Raw genomic sequence first — 16682 nt, 5'->3', positions numbered from 1 at the left:
GGAGGCTTCAGGCCAAACTCCAATACAGTTAGCGTGCTAGACCCTTGGCATGACTAGCTAAATATAGCAGCCTCTCCACACATAGCAGAGCAATTCACGCTCACCACATGTCCACAAATGTGCATAAATCACGTGATAATGGCATGTCCTAGTGATGGAAATTACAAACAACGATATTGAAGAAGGGAACACTCCCTTACGCAGTCTCTCTCCCAATACCAGCCTTGTACCTCGCCAAACACCTCTCTCGCGCAAATTTGTGCTCCACAATTGGTTCAGGGTACCCATTTTTCTTTGCAATCTTGGCCGCCTCACCTTTCGCCTGGTAGGGATTGTGTATCGCGGCCCCTTGCACATCCTCTAGCTCCTTGACCCATAGCCTAATGAATTCACCTTGCTCGTCAAACTTCTCAGACTGTGTCCAAGGATTAAAGATACGGAAGTATGGTTGAGGATCCACGCCTGTTGAAGCACTGAAGCCCCAGCCGCCGTTATTTGAAGCAAAATCACCGTCAATGAGGTGCGTGATGAAGTATTGTTCGCCAAGGCGCCAGTCTAGCAAGAGATGTTTGGCCAGGAAGGATGCTGTTATCATACGAAGTCGGTTGTGCATGTAGCCCGTGTGCTTGAGACAGCGCATTGCGGCATCAACGATGGGATAACCTGTACGACCTTGCGTCCAGGCCTCGAAGTGGGCATCATTGTATTCCCATTCGATGTTTGTGTACTCGTACTTGAAAGGCTTGTTCATGCTGCACGAAACTTAGTTATGGAGTGATGAAGAGGAAGCAGAAATGCATACCATACATAGGGCCAGTGAACTAAAACATGTCTGTAAAAGTCCCTCCAGGCTACTTCTCCAATCCAGCCTTTTATGCCCTCCTTGCCCCCATCGAGCTTTTTCACGCTGTTGATGTCCCTCGCCATACGCACACTCGTTCGAGCGGCTAGTGTGCCAGCTGCATGATGTGCACTGATTCGGCCAGTACTGTTCAGCGCAGGGAAGTTGCGCGTATCCTTGTACTTTATTACTTTCTCGGTGAGGAAACGTTCTAATCGATCGATAGCTGCTGCCTCGCCGGCTGGCCATAGATGATGAAACCGCTCTTTCTCTTCGGCTGTAAGAGACTTACAATCTGGAAGATCAGGGACTCTGGAATCGAAGAGCTTGGTAAATTTCTCACGGAAACCAGTAGGATTCTTCTCTGGCATGGAGCGCTCGTTGAGAAGATGAGGATGTGCATGGAGGTATGCAATCCAGGCGCGGTACCAGGGCGTGTATACTGCGTACTGTTTTCCGGTACCCGTCTTCAGACTTCCGGGTGGTACGACGCAGTCATCGTGTTGTGGGTCCATGTTGATACCTTTCTCCAACATCATACGTACTAGCCTCTCTTCCCGGCGCAGCTCGTCGGGCTCGTATTCAAGGTTACAGAAGACGCTCTTTACGTTCCACTCAAGCGCCATTTCAACCAATCGCTTTTTTATGTTCTTCCTCTCGTGCACCGTCTCAATGTACAGGGGTATGTCGAGCTCTTCTAGTTCTTGCTTGAGCAGCTGTACCGAACGAAGCTCAAAATCACACTTGGGTGGGCTGACAAGATGTGCTTCCCAGTCTTGTGGGCTCATTATCCAGACAGCAACCAGGCCAATTCCTTTACTCTTTGCGAGTTCTGCAGCTTTCGAGAGGCCTGTGTTGTCTCGTACACGCAAGTCGCGCTTGAACCAATGCATGACTGCATCGCCGTGCCCATTTTCGTTTCCGCTTTGTATCTTATCCCTCCTCTGCTTCGTATCTTTCAAAGTTTTCTCCAAGATTGCAATTGGCCGTGGAATTTCGTTAGCGTTGTACATGGCGCATCGCTCGTTGCTCATTTCTGCTGGATAGTATTGCCGATCGACTATGCCTGCTCGTTCTTCTGGCCTCGAATGGTCAAAATTACCTTCTTCCTTCTTGACAGCATCTCCAGGTGCGCCATTTTTAGAGCTTCTCACAATCGCATCTATGAGTGGCGCGCTGTTTGTGGAGGCTTTATCGAGAGGTTTGGCTATGCGTGAGCGCTTGTTGGGTGCGTTACCGGATGCGTCAGTGTACTTGTTCGCAGATTTGACATTGTGTGGAATGCCGTTAGATTTACGCTTTGGAGGCATTGTAAGGGGGCCTTTCGAAGAATGTATGAAAGGTCGAGACGATACGTAGCCCAGGTAGGTCAAGTATGCCCTATGGATTGGAAACAACAGTATAGAATCAAATGGTCTGAGAGGAGCAAAACAGCGCATGCGCAGGTACCTAGCCTCACACTGCCAGCCAACAATTGAAACCTGTACAGAGAAAGATGCAGGTTGACATCTTGTGTTCTCCTGACGCGTTAATCTTTCGCGTTGGCTTAGCACCGATCAATGACGCAGATCGTCCCTGAAACATTGAGTCGAGATCGGTTGGCCAGATTAGCGAAGCCAGCCCCTGTCAACGTCCCCCGCGATTCAACGGGCGCACAGTTTTATAGCTGTGGCCACGTCTCGACACGCATCGTTGGTAACGATTCCCATATGGTTTGCAAGAGGCTGCTACGCGTCCAAGGTCCAGTAAACAGCTAACGGAACCATCTCGGGAGAGAGGTAGGGACTGGTGGGGTCAAGCCGGAGAATGGGCCATCTGCGCGCGTGCTCTTTCTGAGTCTGTTGTTTCCGACCCCAACTCCATCGCGTGAGTTTTGATTTCAAAACACAACCCGGCTTATGTACGAGGCACATTTGAAGCGACGACGGAGCCCGGTAGAGCGAACATGACGCAATTCTGACATTCTGAGTGTTCGTCCTGATATGTGACCGCTGGTGGATAGAGGCTCTACTAGCCGCTATCGTTCTATCTTATGTCTCTTTGGGGGGGCCATTGGTAATCATACGTAATCGGCCCAAGCACGTAGGGCTACTATAGATATTTTGAAGCATGGAAAGGTCGGTGTAATCTTGCGTGAGATTGAAGAGTCGACCGATGACCGACGGGACGAGAACTTGGCGGCGCGCCTCAGCAATGCCGAGCGGAGAGAAGAGGTCGCAAATGATACTTGGGCTAGAAGCTATTGATATTTCCAGTATGACGGCATAGCGAGGGTCATGGCCCGTAGTACAATTGGAAGGATGAGGATGCAGGCCGTTATGGAAGGCTTGGTGGCGTCATAATTAGGCCCGGCCCAGCACTGCCATTGGCCCCCGGCAAGCGAATAGCTTAGGGCAAGGCAGACATGATTGGGATACGGATTTAATCCTGGAAGCAGCATCGCAGCTCCACGTGAATCATTATTTTTATAGCTGAGATAAGATTGCGATGGCTGGGCAACCTGGACGTCGGTTGAGGCCCGAGGAGGTGGTAGAGGATACGATTGGCCATGGCAGTTTACCAATCGCAAGTAGTATGGCCAACGGGATGGTGATTGGGGGGCCAAAGTGCTGACTCGTGCGCGCGTGATGAGAAGAGCAGGGGCGGCAAAGGCGAGCTACTGCTACTCTTGTTGTCGCTGGCGGTGGTAGCGGTAGTGGTAGTGGTGATGGTGGTGGGCATGATGAAGATGATGATGAAGGTGGTGGTGATGGTGACGACAAGACTTGGGATACGGCAAAGGGCGTTGAGAGAGGGACGGGCAGGCACAGGTACGAGCCGCGTGAAGCGAGGGCGGTGGAGTGGAGTGGTGGAGTGGTGGAGGAGTGGAAGCGGGGCGGCGGGCCTAGGTACCAAGGCAGCCACAACATAGTCGGCACAGGCAAACACCAGCTATTCCACGCTGCCGTCCCAGACTAATGCAAACACTCCAACCCCAACCTATTTCGCGGTATCGTTCTGCTTCCAGATGAGTGCTGGCCTCTTTTGTTCATCCACCACCATTAGGGGGGCAGCCTATCGTAAGCCTCGATGCTCGGCCCTACAAGGCGTCCAGCTAAGGACATTTGCATGCGGCCAGTCGCACACCAAAGACGAAGCCGTCTGATGCCTCTCGCACAGCCACGGTACAGCAGCAGCATTGCCTACCACGCGACTTGTTTGGAAGCAACCAGGATGGCTCACACGTGTCTGCGCAAAATGGCTCGCCTAACGTACCTGTCCTCATCTCACTTACTATCCCCGAGGGGGGGCCTCGCAGCTAAACACCAGGCCGGGCAATGACGAGAAACATGCACCAAAGCTTAACTTGAGCCTCTTCAGGCACCCCACTGACTAGACTCCCGTCCCTCCAATGGATTCCCACCCATCCCACTCGCTGCGGACAAGGGCCGCCCCAAAGATAGCCTATTCACACAAGACTACCGCGTTCTGGCCGAGCGTTCACCCACGGCCTTAGCGCGTCTTTGATCATGGAAACGGCCTCCGCCTACTCGTGGACCTGGATTTGGGAAGGATCATGGGGCCGAAGTAGGAGATCATGATGCTGCTGCGAAGGCAGTGACTCGTGAAGGTCAACAGGCAGAACTGCACTAAGGAATTGCACAAGCGTGTGCTGAGATGAGAGGCCTCATGGCATATATAAGACTTGAGACGGAATGCCTCATGGATCATCAACAACAATGGCCAACGTGGATATCGCCCGGTCTTCAGCGCCCGTCGTGGCATCCTTTGAACTGCAGTCTTCGCTCGCCCACTCGCATCCCTTGATAGTTTCCCACGCCCTATCCGTGGCTGAAACCTGTTCCCTACTGCTTGAAATCTACGACTTGGCCTACAAGTCGCTATACCATATTCACGCCTTATCGACGATGTCTCGACACTCCAGCACAGATTTGAGTCCGTCAAATTCAAGTCTCCAGGTCAATGACTGTCAGAGAGCGCCACCACAGCCAGACCCGGAACCTGCCGCACCACCGTATGTACCAACCAATCAATTGTCCGAACATCTGCAGATGTACATAATTTTAGCTGCGTGGAAAATGTCCAGTCATACTGACTTGGTGCAATTAGTATAATCATTCTTGCCCGAAGTGGTAATAAACGAGCAGTGCAGCCTAGACCCCAAATTCAGGTACCGGCCCCTGCTGAACAGGGTCTTCGGGCTCGCCCTCCTACGTCATCCTGGCCGTACGTAGACCCTTGCCCAACCCACGCCCTATTGACTTTCCCTCTCTTCCGCCTGATGCGATTCTGACTTCTTGTTTCCCACCCACTACAGGCAGCGACAGACGTCACGCTATAACCTTAGAAGCCGATCCAACAAACAACCATTATCCCGCCCGCCAAACAAGCCCAGACCCCAACCCGAACCACATCCTGCTCCTCCGTAAGTCACATGGCCCCGACCAATATCAAGAGGGCATACAAATATGGCACGCGACACCATCGCGCTCCCTTTTGCACACTCGATCTCGATTTTTCCGACTACATCCGTCGTATATTTTTCTTTTTACTAACGGCAGACTGTAGTGTCATAATCCTCTCCAACGAGCAACAACAACAACAGCAGCAGCAACAACAAAACCAAGCACCTCCTCCACTCAACCCTATCTCACCCTTATCTCCAGTACCCACACCTCGCACACCCCACACAAACACACCATCACACAGTGCAATGGGTTCCAAAGTCAGCAAAGTGCGCGAGCGAGCTCAAGATGGCAAATTGCAGCCTTCGCAAGAACAGCTGGATAAGGAGCAAATGAAGGAGCCCAGTAACTACTACACGCATCGCAGCAAGAGCATGCGCAGGAAGGCGGGAAAGGGAGGTGATGCAGGCGGCAGCGCTGCTGGCGCTTCGGGGACCGCCTAGCTAGCTAGCTAGCCAGCTAGCCAGATAGCTATCTGAATCAGGCAAGCAGGCAAGCAAGCAAGCAGGTTAATTGTTGGGTTCACGTCCTATTGGACTTGGGGCGGGAGCTGCCAACAGACATGGGTTCGGGGGGCGGTGTGGGGGGGGGGGGAGTAAGCCGGCACAAAGATGGTTTGGTGCTGGCGAGACGGGCCGAGGTCGACATTTGCAATCGAGATGGGCCATGACTGACGGGACGGGTTTGTGCTTTCATTGGGAGGTATAACTTTTTTTTGTTCTTCGTGTTGAGATATTTGTTGATAGAGGTACCGCTCGGAGTTTTTTCTTTCTTTTTCATTTTTTTTGGTCAAAGCTCAGCCAGAACCTGGCTGCCGTGGCCATTGGCGTTCTTCTCAATTTGCCGACATTTTGGGTGTGGGCAAAAGTCCACTCAATGCATCTTTTTTCTTGTCCATCTTCTTCACAAAACTATAATTAGTAAATCACCTCAGCTAATATCCACATCACCTTCCATCTCTCCCGCTCACTCATGTCAGCAGTGAAAGAACCGGACCAAATCGCCGGACTACTTGCGAACATCCATACCGTGGAAATGTAAACATCACAATGACAACACGAGTATTCCATGTGTTTGAAAAAAAAACTTCTTGAATTACATTACTTCGTTCAGTCCTCTAACAAAGACAGTGTTTCTATTTCAAAACTAGAAATTATTTACTTGTGCATAGTAGAGTTGCTAGCACTACCGCCAACACTGTAGCTCTCAGGCGGGCCATTGTGGCTCTTCATGACGCCTCCGAGATCGAGCACAACTTTCTGCAGCACAACGTTCGCCTCGACAAGCCACAGCTTGAGCGTGTGCTTGCCCGGCTCGAGCGCACCGTGGTTCGTGGTGTTGTACCACGCGCTGTCGGCGACGGCAGTGCCCCAGTTGACAGGGAAGTTGGGCTGCTTCTGGTCGATAACGTACTGGCGACGGACCTGTGGCTTGTCGTCGATTTGCGCAATGTACGCGAGCGGCTTCTTGGGGTTGATGTTGTGGGTTGGGGTGAGGATGAGGGTGAGGTTGACGCCCTTCTCTTTAGGTAGCTTAGTAAAAGTGACAAAGTCGTATTCGAGGCTGGGGGCGCTGGTAGAGTCCAGACCCTCGGCGAGGTTGTCGGCTAGCTTGACGGCGGAGAGGGTGCGGCCGTATTTTGGAAGGATCCTGTAGGTGTGGTTTGAGGAGCCGGGGGTCGAGCGGGTGTAGTGCTCGGCTTCGAATGCAAGTTGGCCAGCAGACTCGACGAATCCATCGGTGAAGTCGGATGGGATGGAGGTCTTGTTCACCATGAAGGTGACCTTGGGTTTACCTCCCGCGGTGCCAGCGTTGGTGGAAGAGCTGAAGTTGAGACTGCTCTGCGCACCGAATCCGTCCTGTACCTTGGTCCAGTCTACATCCACGTAGACGCGGACATCTGGGTCGTTGGGCTTCATGGTTCCCTTTGCTTGGGAAAGCGTCACGAAAGGATCGGCACTGATGTTCCATGAGTACTCCTCTGTTCCACGGTGCGAGATTTCGATCCAGCGCTTGGGAGTGAAGGGTGTGATGTCCGGCAGGGTCAAAGAAGATCCGCCGTTGCTGTGGTACATGTCGTCACCAGGGATACTGGCGTTGGAGCCCTGCACGTGGATGGCCATGTCGCCTGCTAGCGAGCGCTCCCATACCTGTACCCAGCGAAGGTCAGGGGTGGACTGGCGCATTGGTTGTTGCCTATTGAATAGTCAATATCGTTCAAGGTAGGTTCTCGATAGAAAAATCGCAAGCTTACCAGTATCCTTGGTATCCCAAGTGGGTCTGATCCATCATGTGATTCCACTTTCCGTTCAGCATGGTGTGGTATTGCTTGGTGAGGTTGTAGTCCTTCATCATGCCATCAATCACGCGCTGCATCCAGGCGTTGGCGCTGTTGCGGCCCTGTTGTGCGTAGATGATATTCCTGGCTCCAGCAATCTGGATTGCAACGTGGTTGCCACCAGCGAGCACACGGTTGAGGACAATCTGGTAGAAAGCGGGCCTCTGCTCAGCGGGAAGAGCATCGTTGATTGCACTGGCCTTTTCGGCGATATCTTCCCAGCGGGCAAGAATTTGATCAGCCTCTTCATAGTTGAGAACACTGTAAGAAGATGGTTCAACCCATTCGAACTTGCGCATGTTAGAAAGCGCGCCATATTCGTCAAGGATGTCTGAGATGGCCTGAGCGTGCTCGGAACCAAAGTTTCGGGCCGCAAAACCAGTAAGCCATTCAGGAACAGACGTCTCATCGTAAGCGTCGATGTCGTAGGCAATGTCAAACCAGTGGCTGATTGCGATTTCCGCAGGCTTGATGTCTCCAACGTTGACAATCCAGATGCGGTCCGCGTCGCGATCCTTGGCCAGTCTCATCTGGTCGTAGGTCTTCTGAAGCTGGATAGTGTCTTGCCACTTGTAGTTTCGCGAGTCACCGACGTAGTCGAAGTGATAGTAAACACCGGCACCGCCGGATCGCTTCTTCTCATCGCCGACAGGAAGACGACGGATGTTTTGCCAGTTGTCTTCGGTCCAGAGGAGTGTAACCCAGTCGGGAACTTCCATACCCGCCTCGAAATAGTCCTGAACTTCCTTGTACAAACACCACATCTGGGGAACTTCAGATGCGTTACCATGAACCTTTGTCAAAATCTCCTGCTGTGCTTGAACAACAGCCTCGAGTACTCCAGTTTGAACATCTGCGGACATGGCTGTATCGTGGTATCCTCGCATACCGACTGTAACAACATTCTCATAGGGAGCAGCACGCTGGGCGCCCTCCATAAAGAAGTCATAAAGAGTCGCATTGTTTGTGGCCCATGACCAACCTGATTCAGAACCCTTGGCCACCTTGCTCCATTCCTGGGTAGCGCGGACCATTGGCTCAGTGTGTGATGTTCCCATTACGATACCGTATTCGTCAGCCAGAGGCTGGTTGCGTGCGTCGTCTACGTTGAACATGCCGTTCCACATAGCCGGCCAAAGATAGTTAGCCTTTGATCTGAGCAGCAGCTCGAATACATGGGAGTAGAATTGCGCTCCAAAGGCAGAGTTGTAGGGAGACATGGGGTAGCGCTCGTTGACCCAGCCGGTCAAAGCGGGCGCCTCATCGTTGATGAAGAAACCACGATACTTGACAGAAGGGCTTTTTTGGACCTTGGTAGTCTTGAGTAGGTAGATAGAGTCGTGCTTCTGGGCTGGCACGTCGGCAAACCAATGCCATGGAGATACGCCAATTTGCTCAGAGACATCGTAAATGCCGTAGATGGCACCACGTCGATCGCTACCTGTTAGGGATTAGCATCCAGAATGGTCGGCTGTTTCAGTGCACGTACCAGCGATGACGAGCGTTTCCCCAGTCGTATTACCAGCGTTCTGCACAACAGCGCTTACATACGCTTCCCATTGACCTTCGATTCCGCTGACATCGAGCTGGCCACTTGCAATCAAGCTATCGATTAGGCTTGAGTTGCCAATGGTGCCAACAATGATGGTGCCTGTAGAGGAGGAGTTTGCTGCGTTGCTGCCGCCAACACTCCAGTCCTCACTGATGCCTGTGACATTGAAGATCATGGAAGCGTTTGCGGTCGCTGTACCAGAAGTCTTCAGGGTACCATTGGTACCAGTAACGCGTCCGAAGTCGATGGCAAGATCATGCGCCGCACGCAGAACACCAGGCCAGTCTGCAGCATCGGCATGAATGGTTACTGGAGAACCGCGAGATGCAAGAAGAGCGGTGCCATTGCCGTTGGAGGTAGAGATGGTAGGTTTGCGGAAAGGCTCTATGGCGGAGGCAGAGCCAGCAAAAGCAACTGACAGCGACAAGGCGCTGAGTACAGTGCGGGAGAGGCGCTCCATGGTGCTTGGACAGGAACTTGAGCAGACGTCCTGAACGAAGCCATAAAGACGTGGAGATACCCTGCTTTTGAATGCTTCCCCCAGATCATAGTCCCGTGATCTGCACGTCTACCCCGTTGCCCTCAATCTCCACCAATCTATACCTTTAAGAACTAGTCACTGTGCATGTGGCAAATGGTGCTCCAACTCTCTGCTAGTAATAAAGCAACCTTCCATGTAGATCCAGGAACAGCGGGTGTCCCAGCCCGACCGGCTGTAATGTAAGGCTAAATTGATGCGACGTACATGATCCAATCCTCTTTGAGCTGGACTTCTTCCAGAAGAGCAGACGAAGCGACCTTGGCCATGTAGGGAAACGAGTAAAGTGCATCATGGTGTAAATATACGATTGAGCGATGATGGGCGATTGATATCGATATTCAAGCGTGGGCGCTGTCACCATTGAGTAATGAGAGAATTATTCCGGGTGTTCTCTCGCGCATCTTCTTCGGCGAAAACGACGACAAAGTGCAGGTGACCCTGTTTTTACGGAGAATTACAGTGTGAATAGAGAGTAAGAGGCTTGGGAGACGGGTTCTTGGGCCATGGGGCGGCTCCCCGCGTTGGGGTGAAAAGGCTAAATGTGCATTTCTCCCCACAAAGCGCCGTGCCTGCTTGGGCTAGTCTGTGGACGCACGCCAAGCATCTCGAGAAAAAAAACGTCGGAGAGGGCAAGCCGAGAATTAGCCAGAGTAGCCGTCTTTGCTCGTGGCTCCACCACAGCAAGAGTGGAACATTCCGCTGCGCGCTCACCTCGTCCCGTGACCAATACTCGGAGCACGCTTGTCCGAGGTTGATTTTCTCTAAGCCCAATCGCACAGCATTGCTTGTATCCGAATCTCCGCTCCCATCTTCGCCCCACGCTCCCAGGAACGACCTCCGCAATGGCTCAAGGCGCAGTCAAGAAGACCAAGGCCGCGGCTCCTAAGAAGTAAGTTCACATCTCCCGCTGATGCCACTGTTTCCCGCGCGCCATGCCTAAACCTTGCGCACGTCGTCGCAATCCCATCTACCTTGTCCCGACTGCTCGATCTGATACTGACCATATTTTCTTTTCACTCTAGGCCCTCCCAGCGTGTCCAGCACGGCGCCCGTGTCATTAAACCCAAGAAGGCCTCCATCATCTCACAGAACAAGATCAAGCACAAGAGTAGCGCTGGCCTGGTCGGGCAAACTGAGAAACTTCTGGCGCAAAAGGCTGGACATTTGGAGATGCTCAAAGGAGGCAAGAAGGACAAGAAGGAAGGCGGGGATAAGAAGAAATCTGGTTGAAAGGGTTTCAGAAATGTCAACCACCTTCCCAGGGCACTGCACGAGCAAGCTGTTCTACGTTTGCAGGCCTGACATGCCCTGAGCCTCCCTCGGCTCGCTTTGGACGTAGCAAAATGCAGAACTAAGCAAAGCGAGGCCTACGAATGCCGAGGATTGAGCATTCAATAATGCGCTCCCATCGAGAGAAATCTCTGACTTCTACCCACTCACACTCACCATACAGGAGCGCATTGAAGCAGGGTGAACAAGGGGCCAGAAAACCATCTTGTTAGCATATGAGATGCTTTGCTCATCTCATTGGAGCTGTAACGTAGTTTAGCCCGAGCCGTGCCGTTGACCAAAGAAACAAAAAGAACCTTGCCAACTAGAAAGCTCCTCAAATGATTCCAGCTCGTGCAGCTTCACCTCCTCCAGCGTCCACAACCGCCTCTCTCTTCATTCCTCTACCAAGACCGCCTTCACCAACCCCCATTCGGCGTGCAACATAGCGCTGCGCCACAATGCCCACACTGAGGTTGATGGTCTCTTCCATCCACTCACTAACCCACTCCCGTGGATCGACTCCTCCACTCTCAATGATTTCTGCGATTTCTTGCGGTACTTGGCCTTCCTCGCCCTCGGCCTCGGTATTGGCGGGCGCGTCCAGCCACTCTACCCACTTGGCGGGAATCGATTGTGAAAGGCCCTTGAAGCTAATGCTGTGTATGGGGTCATATAAGTAGATTGCGAATGCCACCTGCTCTTCGTCCTCGTCCTCGTCTGAATCATCATCCGAGTCATCTGAATCGTCATCGTCATCTTCCTCTTCTGCTTTCTCCTTCTGACCTGCGGATGAGGCTGCAAACAGACCCTCTTGCTGTGGGTAACTGATGGCCTGGATTGCAATAAATATGTCGCTGCTCCTCACAGGGTTGGTCTCACTCAGAACTTCCGTCGCTTGCTTTGCGGCTGCTTCTATGCCTCCTCTGGCGTTGAAAAACTCGTTGGCATAGGATTCAGCGCTCACTCGGGCAAGCTTGGTGCCTTCAACGAGCCCTTTGACTACACTCAAGTCGCGCTTCTCTGTGTGGCGCCACCATGGACCGTCATTCCAGCTTCCACCGCCACCCCGGTATCCCTCTAATGAACCTCGCTGCGTTGACTCGGAGCCGCGCTGGACAACCATGAGGTCGCCGCCTTCTACTTGTGACATGACCCCAGAGAAGGTTTGGTAGATGAAGGGGTCGAGGGAGGGGTAGCCGATGAGGTCGTGTGTAATGTGAATCTGTAGCCGTTCATGCTGAGAGATTGGCGGTGCGAGTGTGTTTAAGAGGTTTGTGAAGGTGGGTACGGCACGCTTGCCAAGCTCGCCGCCTGTAGTCTGTCAGTAGGGTAATGGTGTGACTTGGTGGCTGCATTCGTACCAATGCCACGAAGGGCGCCGACGTTCCCTCGCACTTGCTCCGCCCATCGCTGGGCCTCTTGGTTCTTCTGGATCTCTTGGTAGGCCGCCTCGGCTTGCTTCCGCGCCGTCTCTGCTGCTGCAGTGGCAGTCGACACAAGCCCTCCCCATCCGCCTCCCCACCATGACCCTCCTCCAGACGAGCGTTCCTCTTTTGGCTCGGACGCTTGTGCTTTGGCAGGTTCCTCTTTGGTCGGCACAAAGCTCTGGTGGTAGGAGCGGGTGCTCTCGCCGGACTTCCTTGGTGCTGACGGCCTGTTGTCTTCGCTTGTGCGTGCTGAGCCGGTGGATGAGGGTGTCGCGACGCCTGGTGCCCGGCGGTTGCTGGAGGCGGATGACGACGCTACTTTGGGGGTGTTGGGGCGGCTGATCTGGCGAGGCACGGCAGACTGTGGCGCCTTGCCCAATTGCTCGAGCTCATCGAGGTCTTTGAGCGCATCGTCCTCGACCTCAAACTTCTGGCGAGGCGCACGAGTCCCTCTGGCATGCTTGTTAGGCGGGGGTGCGGGTGCCTCGGCCAGCTTCTCCAGTTCGGCGAGCTCTTCGTCCGCCGTCTTGGGGGGCATGGCGGCTCAAGAGAGAAGAGAGAAAAAAGAAAAAAAGAAACACCACAAGGCAATGGCCGAAGAAGGCAGAGCAGACTCTGGGTGCAGGCAGAGATAGTGTGCGTGAGTATAGTTACCGTATGCACCCACGGCGGCCGTACGTAGAGACGTCGGCGGATTGTCTGGACCATCTGACAGGTACATGCTGGTCAATTTAGCGTCAGGCCCGTCATTGGTTGGGCGACCATCTGCCAAGCGCATCATGGTTCGCTTTTGCTGTAGCAGCCACGACCCCGAGACAAAGATCATCACACGCCGTATCGCGTACTATTCCATTTGGCATTTTCTTTCCTTGATACCCTCTATCTGCCGCTTGCGCCGGTTTGCGCGACCTCGTTGCTGCGGCATAAGGTTTTGTTCGCCTGGCCGGCCTGCAGTTTTGCGTCTCCTTAGCAGGCTTACGATTCGCGCGCTACGCCTCCCTGGGACCCTCCATGGAAGCATTGCGTCGTCGACACATGCGCCGTAATCTCAACCCGACGCAAATTGTTGCTCCTGTGTCGCTGGCTTGCCCCAATGCCCCTCTCCAAGAATGCGCCTGCGCGCTCCTCACAGCGCAGGAATTCGCTGCAAGACGACACGCCTACCCGGACCCGTGGTCGAGGAGCAAAACCAGCCCCATCAAAATCAGATGCTCCAGAGGGCGTCGCACCAAACAGCAGTCCTACTAAACTCAGTCCCACCATGACGAGGAAGACGACTCGTTCAGCCTCAAACATTTCAGGTAATTCGCTCGAGGCTGCATCCGACATCTACGCCTCGTACGAGCATCCCCTGTTTATGGTGTTTGGCCTGTCGCCCGAGTTTTTCAACAACCTCAAGAAGCATCACGGCAAACTCCCAAAAGAGCGGAAAATTATCGTCGGTTCCTTCACTGAGGGCTCCCCTACTCCAGAAGAAGATGCAACTGAATCTGAAGAAGAGAGTGCCTCAGAAAGCGAAGATGACATGCCTGTGGCGCCTCAACCTGCGCCAAGAGGCCGCGGTCGCGGTGGTCGAGGCTCGCGCGGTGGACGCGGTCGAGGCGGCCGTGGACGAGGCAGAGGCGGACGCGGCAGAGGAGGCTTTGGAAAAGCGACTCCATCTTCTTCTTCAAGAGCTCGCAATGGTTCTGCCATCTTCCCCTTCACAGATGGAGATGATGCTCTGTCCAACCAGAGCACGCCGATCAACAATGCCAAGACGCGATCACGCTTGGATGGTAGCGCGTCAGAATACAGCTCAGACGATGACAATGAAGAAGCAATTGAAGATGACGAAAGCGAGCCTGATTACGATGGCATGGACGTTTCACAAAAATCCCAAGGAACGCCACACGGCTCTCAACCGCCCGACATGGACGATTCCATCCATGCAAGCGCACACATGTCGGGACCGGCGCCTGACTCCAAATCCGAATCAACAACAAAGACATCCAACAGACTTGGTGTTCCCAGGATTGCCTTGTTGCCGCAGTCAACATCGCAGACACCGAGAGATTCTGCATCGACGCCGGCAGAATCCGCTGTTCCCAAGTTGCTCGACCCCGAAGAGGACGTTCTCTCAGACTCTGACCTTCCCGATCCATTCATTTACGACGCGCCGTCTCCAGTTGAGGCCGATTGTGAGGACAGGGCCGACTTTCTTTTGCAAAAGCGTTTCAAGCCAATGGCAGATGTGCAGGCTGCCATTGCCGCCCTGACCAAGTTCCCTGCCTCTCAAAGAAGTACAGAGAATCTCTATGCATTAACCGAAAACGCACAACACATTCTCAAAGCCTGGCAAGATGAATATCTCATGTTGGATGCAAGGGTGGGTGTAGCCTGTAAATTTGACTTGTTCTTGACTAACAGCCCCAGACCGCACCCCACATGCACCCGGCCAAGAAAGCTTGCAATGGCGGGCGAATTCCATTGGGACCTGAGGTCTTCGAAGACATGAAAGAGGCGGATCTGTATGGCTACACTTATGATCCCAAAAAGCCATTAGGATGTCAGGACCCCTGGGCTCAACGACCAGGTGCAGAAAAGGGTGGCCGCAGAGAACTTCGAACGCGCCGAACCCGTGACATGTTAGAATCAGCAGCCCCAAGCGAAGAAGAATACGAGGACGAGAACGATGGTCGCCCCTCCAAGCGACAACGAAAGGCCCCCCGCAAATTTGATGGCACTGAGGTTGCCACAGGTGCTACCACGCCAAAGAAGCACAATGGGTGGGGTGGCGCACGTAAGAAGGGCGTCAGTAGGTTTGCCAAACCTGCGTCCGAGACTCCAGAGCCGGAGTCAAGGCCTGTGAAACGTGCAAGGGCAACAGCCAGTAATCTGCTCCACCAGCGTATTCAGGAAATGCGGGAAGAATCTATCATCGGAAGCTCCGGAGACGAAGAGTCCTCAGCCGTGGATGTTGATGAATATACAGAAGTCAACCCCAAACGCGGGCGTCCGGCTGGTAGCAAGAATTCCGCTCGACGCAGCGACTACGGAGTGAAGAAAGGCCCACGCAAGAAGACAAGCGATGCAGGCACGCCTGTACCGTCCGCACATGGCCCTAATGCACCACCACCTGCACTTAACTCAATGAGTGAAGGCCAAGGTCAGTTTACCATTGAAACCCAGCCTTTTGCAGAAAGTACACCCTTGATGGCACCGAACTCTGCTGAGACGGTTTTCCAAGGCACGCCGCAAAATTCTGCACCGCCTCAAGAGGTGCCGCTGGTGCATCCGAGTGAGTCTAGTACGCCAGATGCGTACATGCTCACTGCACCGCTAAGTCAGTACACCAACAATTATGTTGATGAGTCGACACCTGCCTCAGGGTCGAGAAGGAAGCCACGCGTTAAGAGCGAAAAGCGAAGTCAGTCGATGACTATGTGGTGGGCCGAACGTAAAGCCAAGAAACGAGAGCAGGACGAGAAGGAAGGCAAGCCAGCGAAACCTACACCGTCAAGGTCAAATTCTGCAAGTCGAAAGGGGGCTAGACAATCTGGAGGATCCGTGGCTGCTGCAACACCACAGTCACAACAGCCAGAGTCGCAGCAAGCATCTCCAGTTCCCCATGCACAGCACGCTCCTCCGCAGCACGCTCCTCCGCAGCACAGTCCTCACCATGCGCCTCCCGAAGCATACCTTCATTATACACAAGGGCCACCTGGACCACCACAGCACTACATGTATGTCTCTGCTCCAGGGCCGCCACACCACATGATGATGTCTTATTCGCCGCTTGCTGCGCTTCCAACTGGCTCGTTCCCAGGCCCATTTTCGCATCATCCACCACATCACCAGCAAGGCATTCCTCTTGCCCAACCTAGCTCTACAGGTGGACCGTTCGGAGGTGGGCCACGCCAACTTGCCCCGGCACCCACGAACATGCCGACCTATCCTAGTCCATACGGCCCGCAGAGCCCGGCCGGCGGGAGACCAAAGAGCCGTGGTCAGTCAATACCCAAGAGTGCTGGAAATGGACAGCAGGCGCTGGCGCCAGCACCGCCTCAGCAACAACAGGGACAACATTCTCAACAGAGCCCACCAATCTTTACTCCATATGTGCCTGTCAGTATGGCCGGGGGTATAGGGCGCGAAATGCCCTTCAAGGTCATGGTCCCTGGGCCCACTCCGGAGAGGAGGGAAAGTCGTTAGGTACGGCTGCTTGCTGAAGGTACCAAAAGTGGGAAGGTCAGGGATGAAAGC

The 16682-nt window shown here is 53.6% G+C and overlaps 6 protein-coding genes across 6 annotated transcripts; 3 read left to right on the top strand and 3 right to left on the bottom strand.

Annotated features, from left to right (window-relative positions):
- Positions 1 to 196: 196 nt before the first annotated feature.
- Positions 197 to 2151, bottom strand: COCMIDRAFT_5631 (uncharacterized protein; the record flags this gene model as incomplete). Its single annotated transcript, XM_007690138.1, has 2 exons — positions 197 to 752; positions 803 to 2151. 2 exons carry the CDS (start codon positions 2149 to 2151, stop codon positions 197 to 199), a joined length of 1905 nt encoding a protein of 634 aa, XP_007688328.1.
- A 2409-nt stretch (positions 2152 to 4560) lies between these two features.
- COCMIDRAFT_5630 (uncharacterized protein) lies at positions 4561 to 5750 on the top strand (the record flags this gene model as incomplete). Its single annotated transcript, XM_007690137.1, has 2 exons — positions 4561 to 4856; positions 5411 to 5750. 2 exons carry the CDS (start codon positions 4561 to 4563, stop codon positions 5748 to 5750), a joined length of 636 nt encoding a protein of 211 aa, XP_007688327.1.
- Positions 5751 to 6464: 714 nt separating this feature from the next.
- COCMIDRAFT_5629 (glycoside hydrolase family 115 protein) lies at positions 6465 to 9657 on the bottom strand (the record flags this gene model as incomplete). The annotated part of the gene is made up of 3 exons (XM_007690136.1): positions 6465 to 7503; positions 7562 to 9086; positions 9135 to 9657. 3 exons carry the CDS (start codon positions 9655 to 9657, stop codon positions 6465 to 6467), a joined length of 3087 nt encoding a protein of 1028 aa, XP_007688326.1.
- Positions 9658 to 10758: 1101 nt separating this feature from the next.
- COCMIDRAFT_57332 (uncharacterized protein) lies at positions 10759 to 10941 on the top strand (the record flags this gene model as incomplete). Its single annotated transcript, XM_007690166.1, has 1 exon — positions 10759 to 10941. A coding segment is annotated over one exon (183 nt), but the record flags the coding sequence as incomplete, so codon positions are not given.
- A 403-nt stretch (positions 10942 to 11344) lies between these two features.
- On the bottom strand, positions 11345 to 12975 carry COCMIDRAFT_37097 (uncharacterized protein; the record flags this gene model as incomplete). Its single annotated transcript, XM_007690150.1, has 2 exons — positions 11345 to 12321; positions 12372 to 12975. 2 exons carry the CDS (start codon positions 12973 to 12975, stop codon positions 11345 to 11347), a joined length of 1581 nt encoding a protein of 526 aa, XP_007688340.1.
- Positions 12976 to 13530: 555 nt separating this feature from the next.
- COCMIDRAFT_37096 (uncharacterized protein) lies at positions 13531 to 16631 on the top strand (the record flags this gene model as incomplete). The annotated part of the gene is made up of 2 exons (XM_007690149.1): positions 13531 to 14805; positions 14853 to 16631. 2 exons carry the CDS (start codon positions 13531 to 13533, stop codon positions 16629 to 16631), a joined length of 3054 nt encoding a protein of 1017 aa, XP_007688339.1.
- Between the last annotated feature and the right edge of the window lie 51 nt (positions 16632 to 16682).

The sequence above is a fragment of the Bipolaris oryzae genome (assembly GCF_000523455.1).
Source record: "Bipolaris oryzae ATCC 44560 unplaced genomic scaffold scaffold_72, whole genome shotgun sequence".
NCBI lineage: Eukaryota > Fungi > Ascomycota > Dothideomycetes > Pleosporales > Pleosporaceae > Bipolaris > Bipolaris oryzae.
Note: the sequence above shows the minus strand (reverse complement) of the source record. Positions and strands in the feature narration are given on the sequence as shown.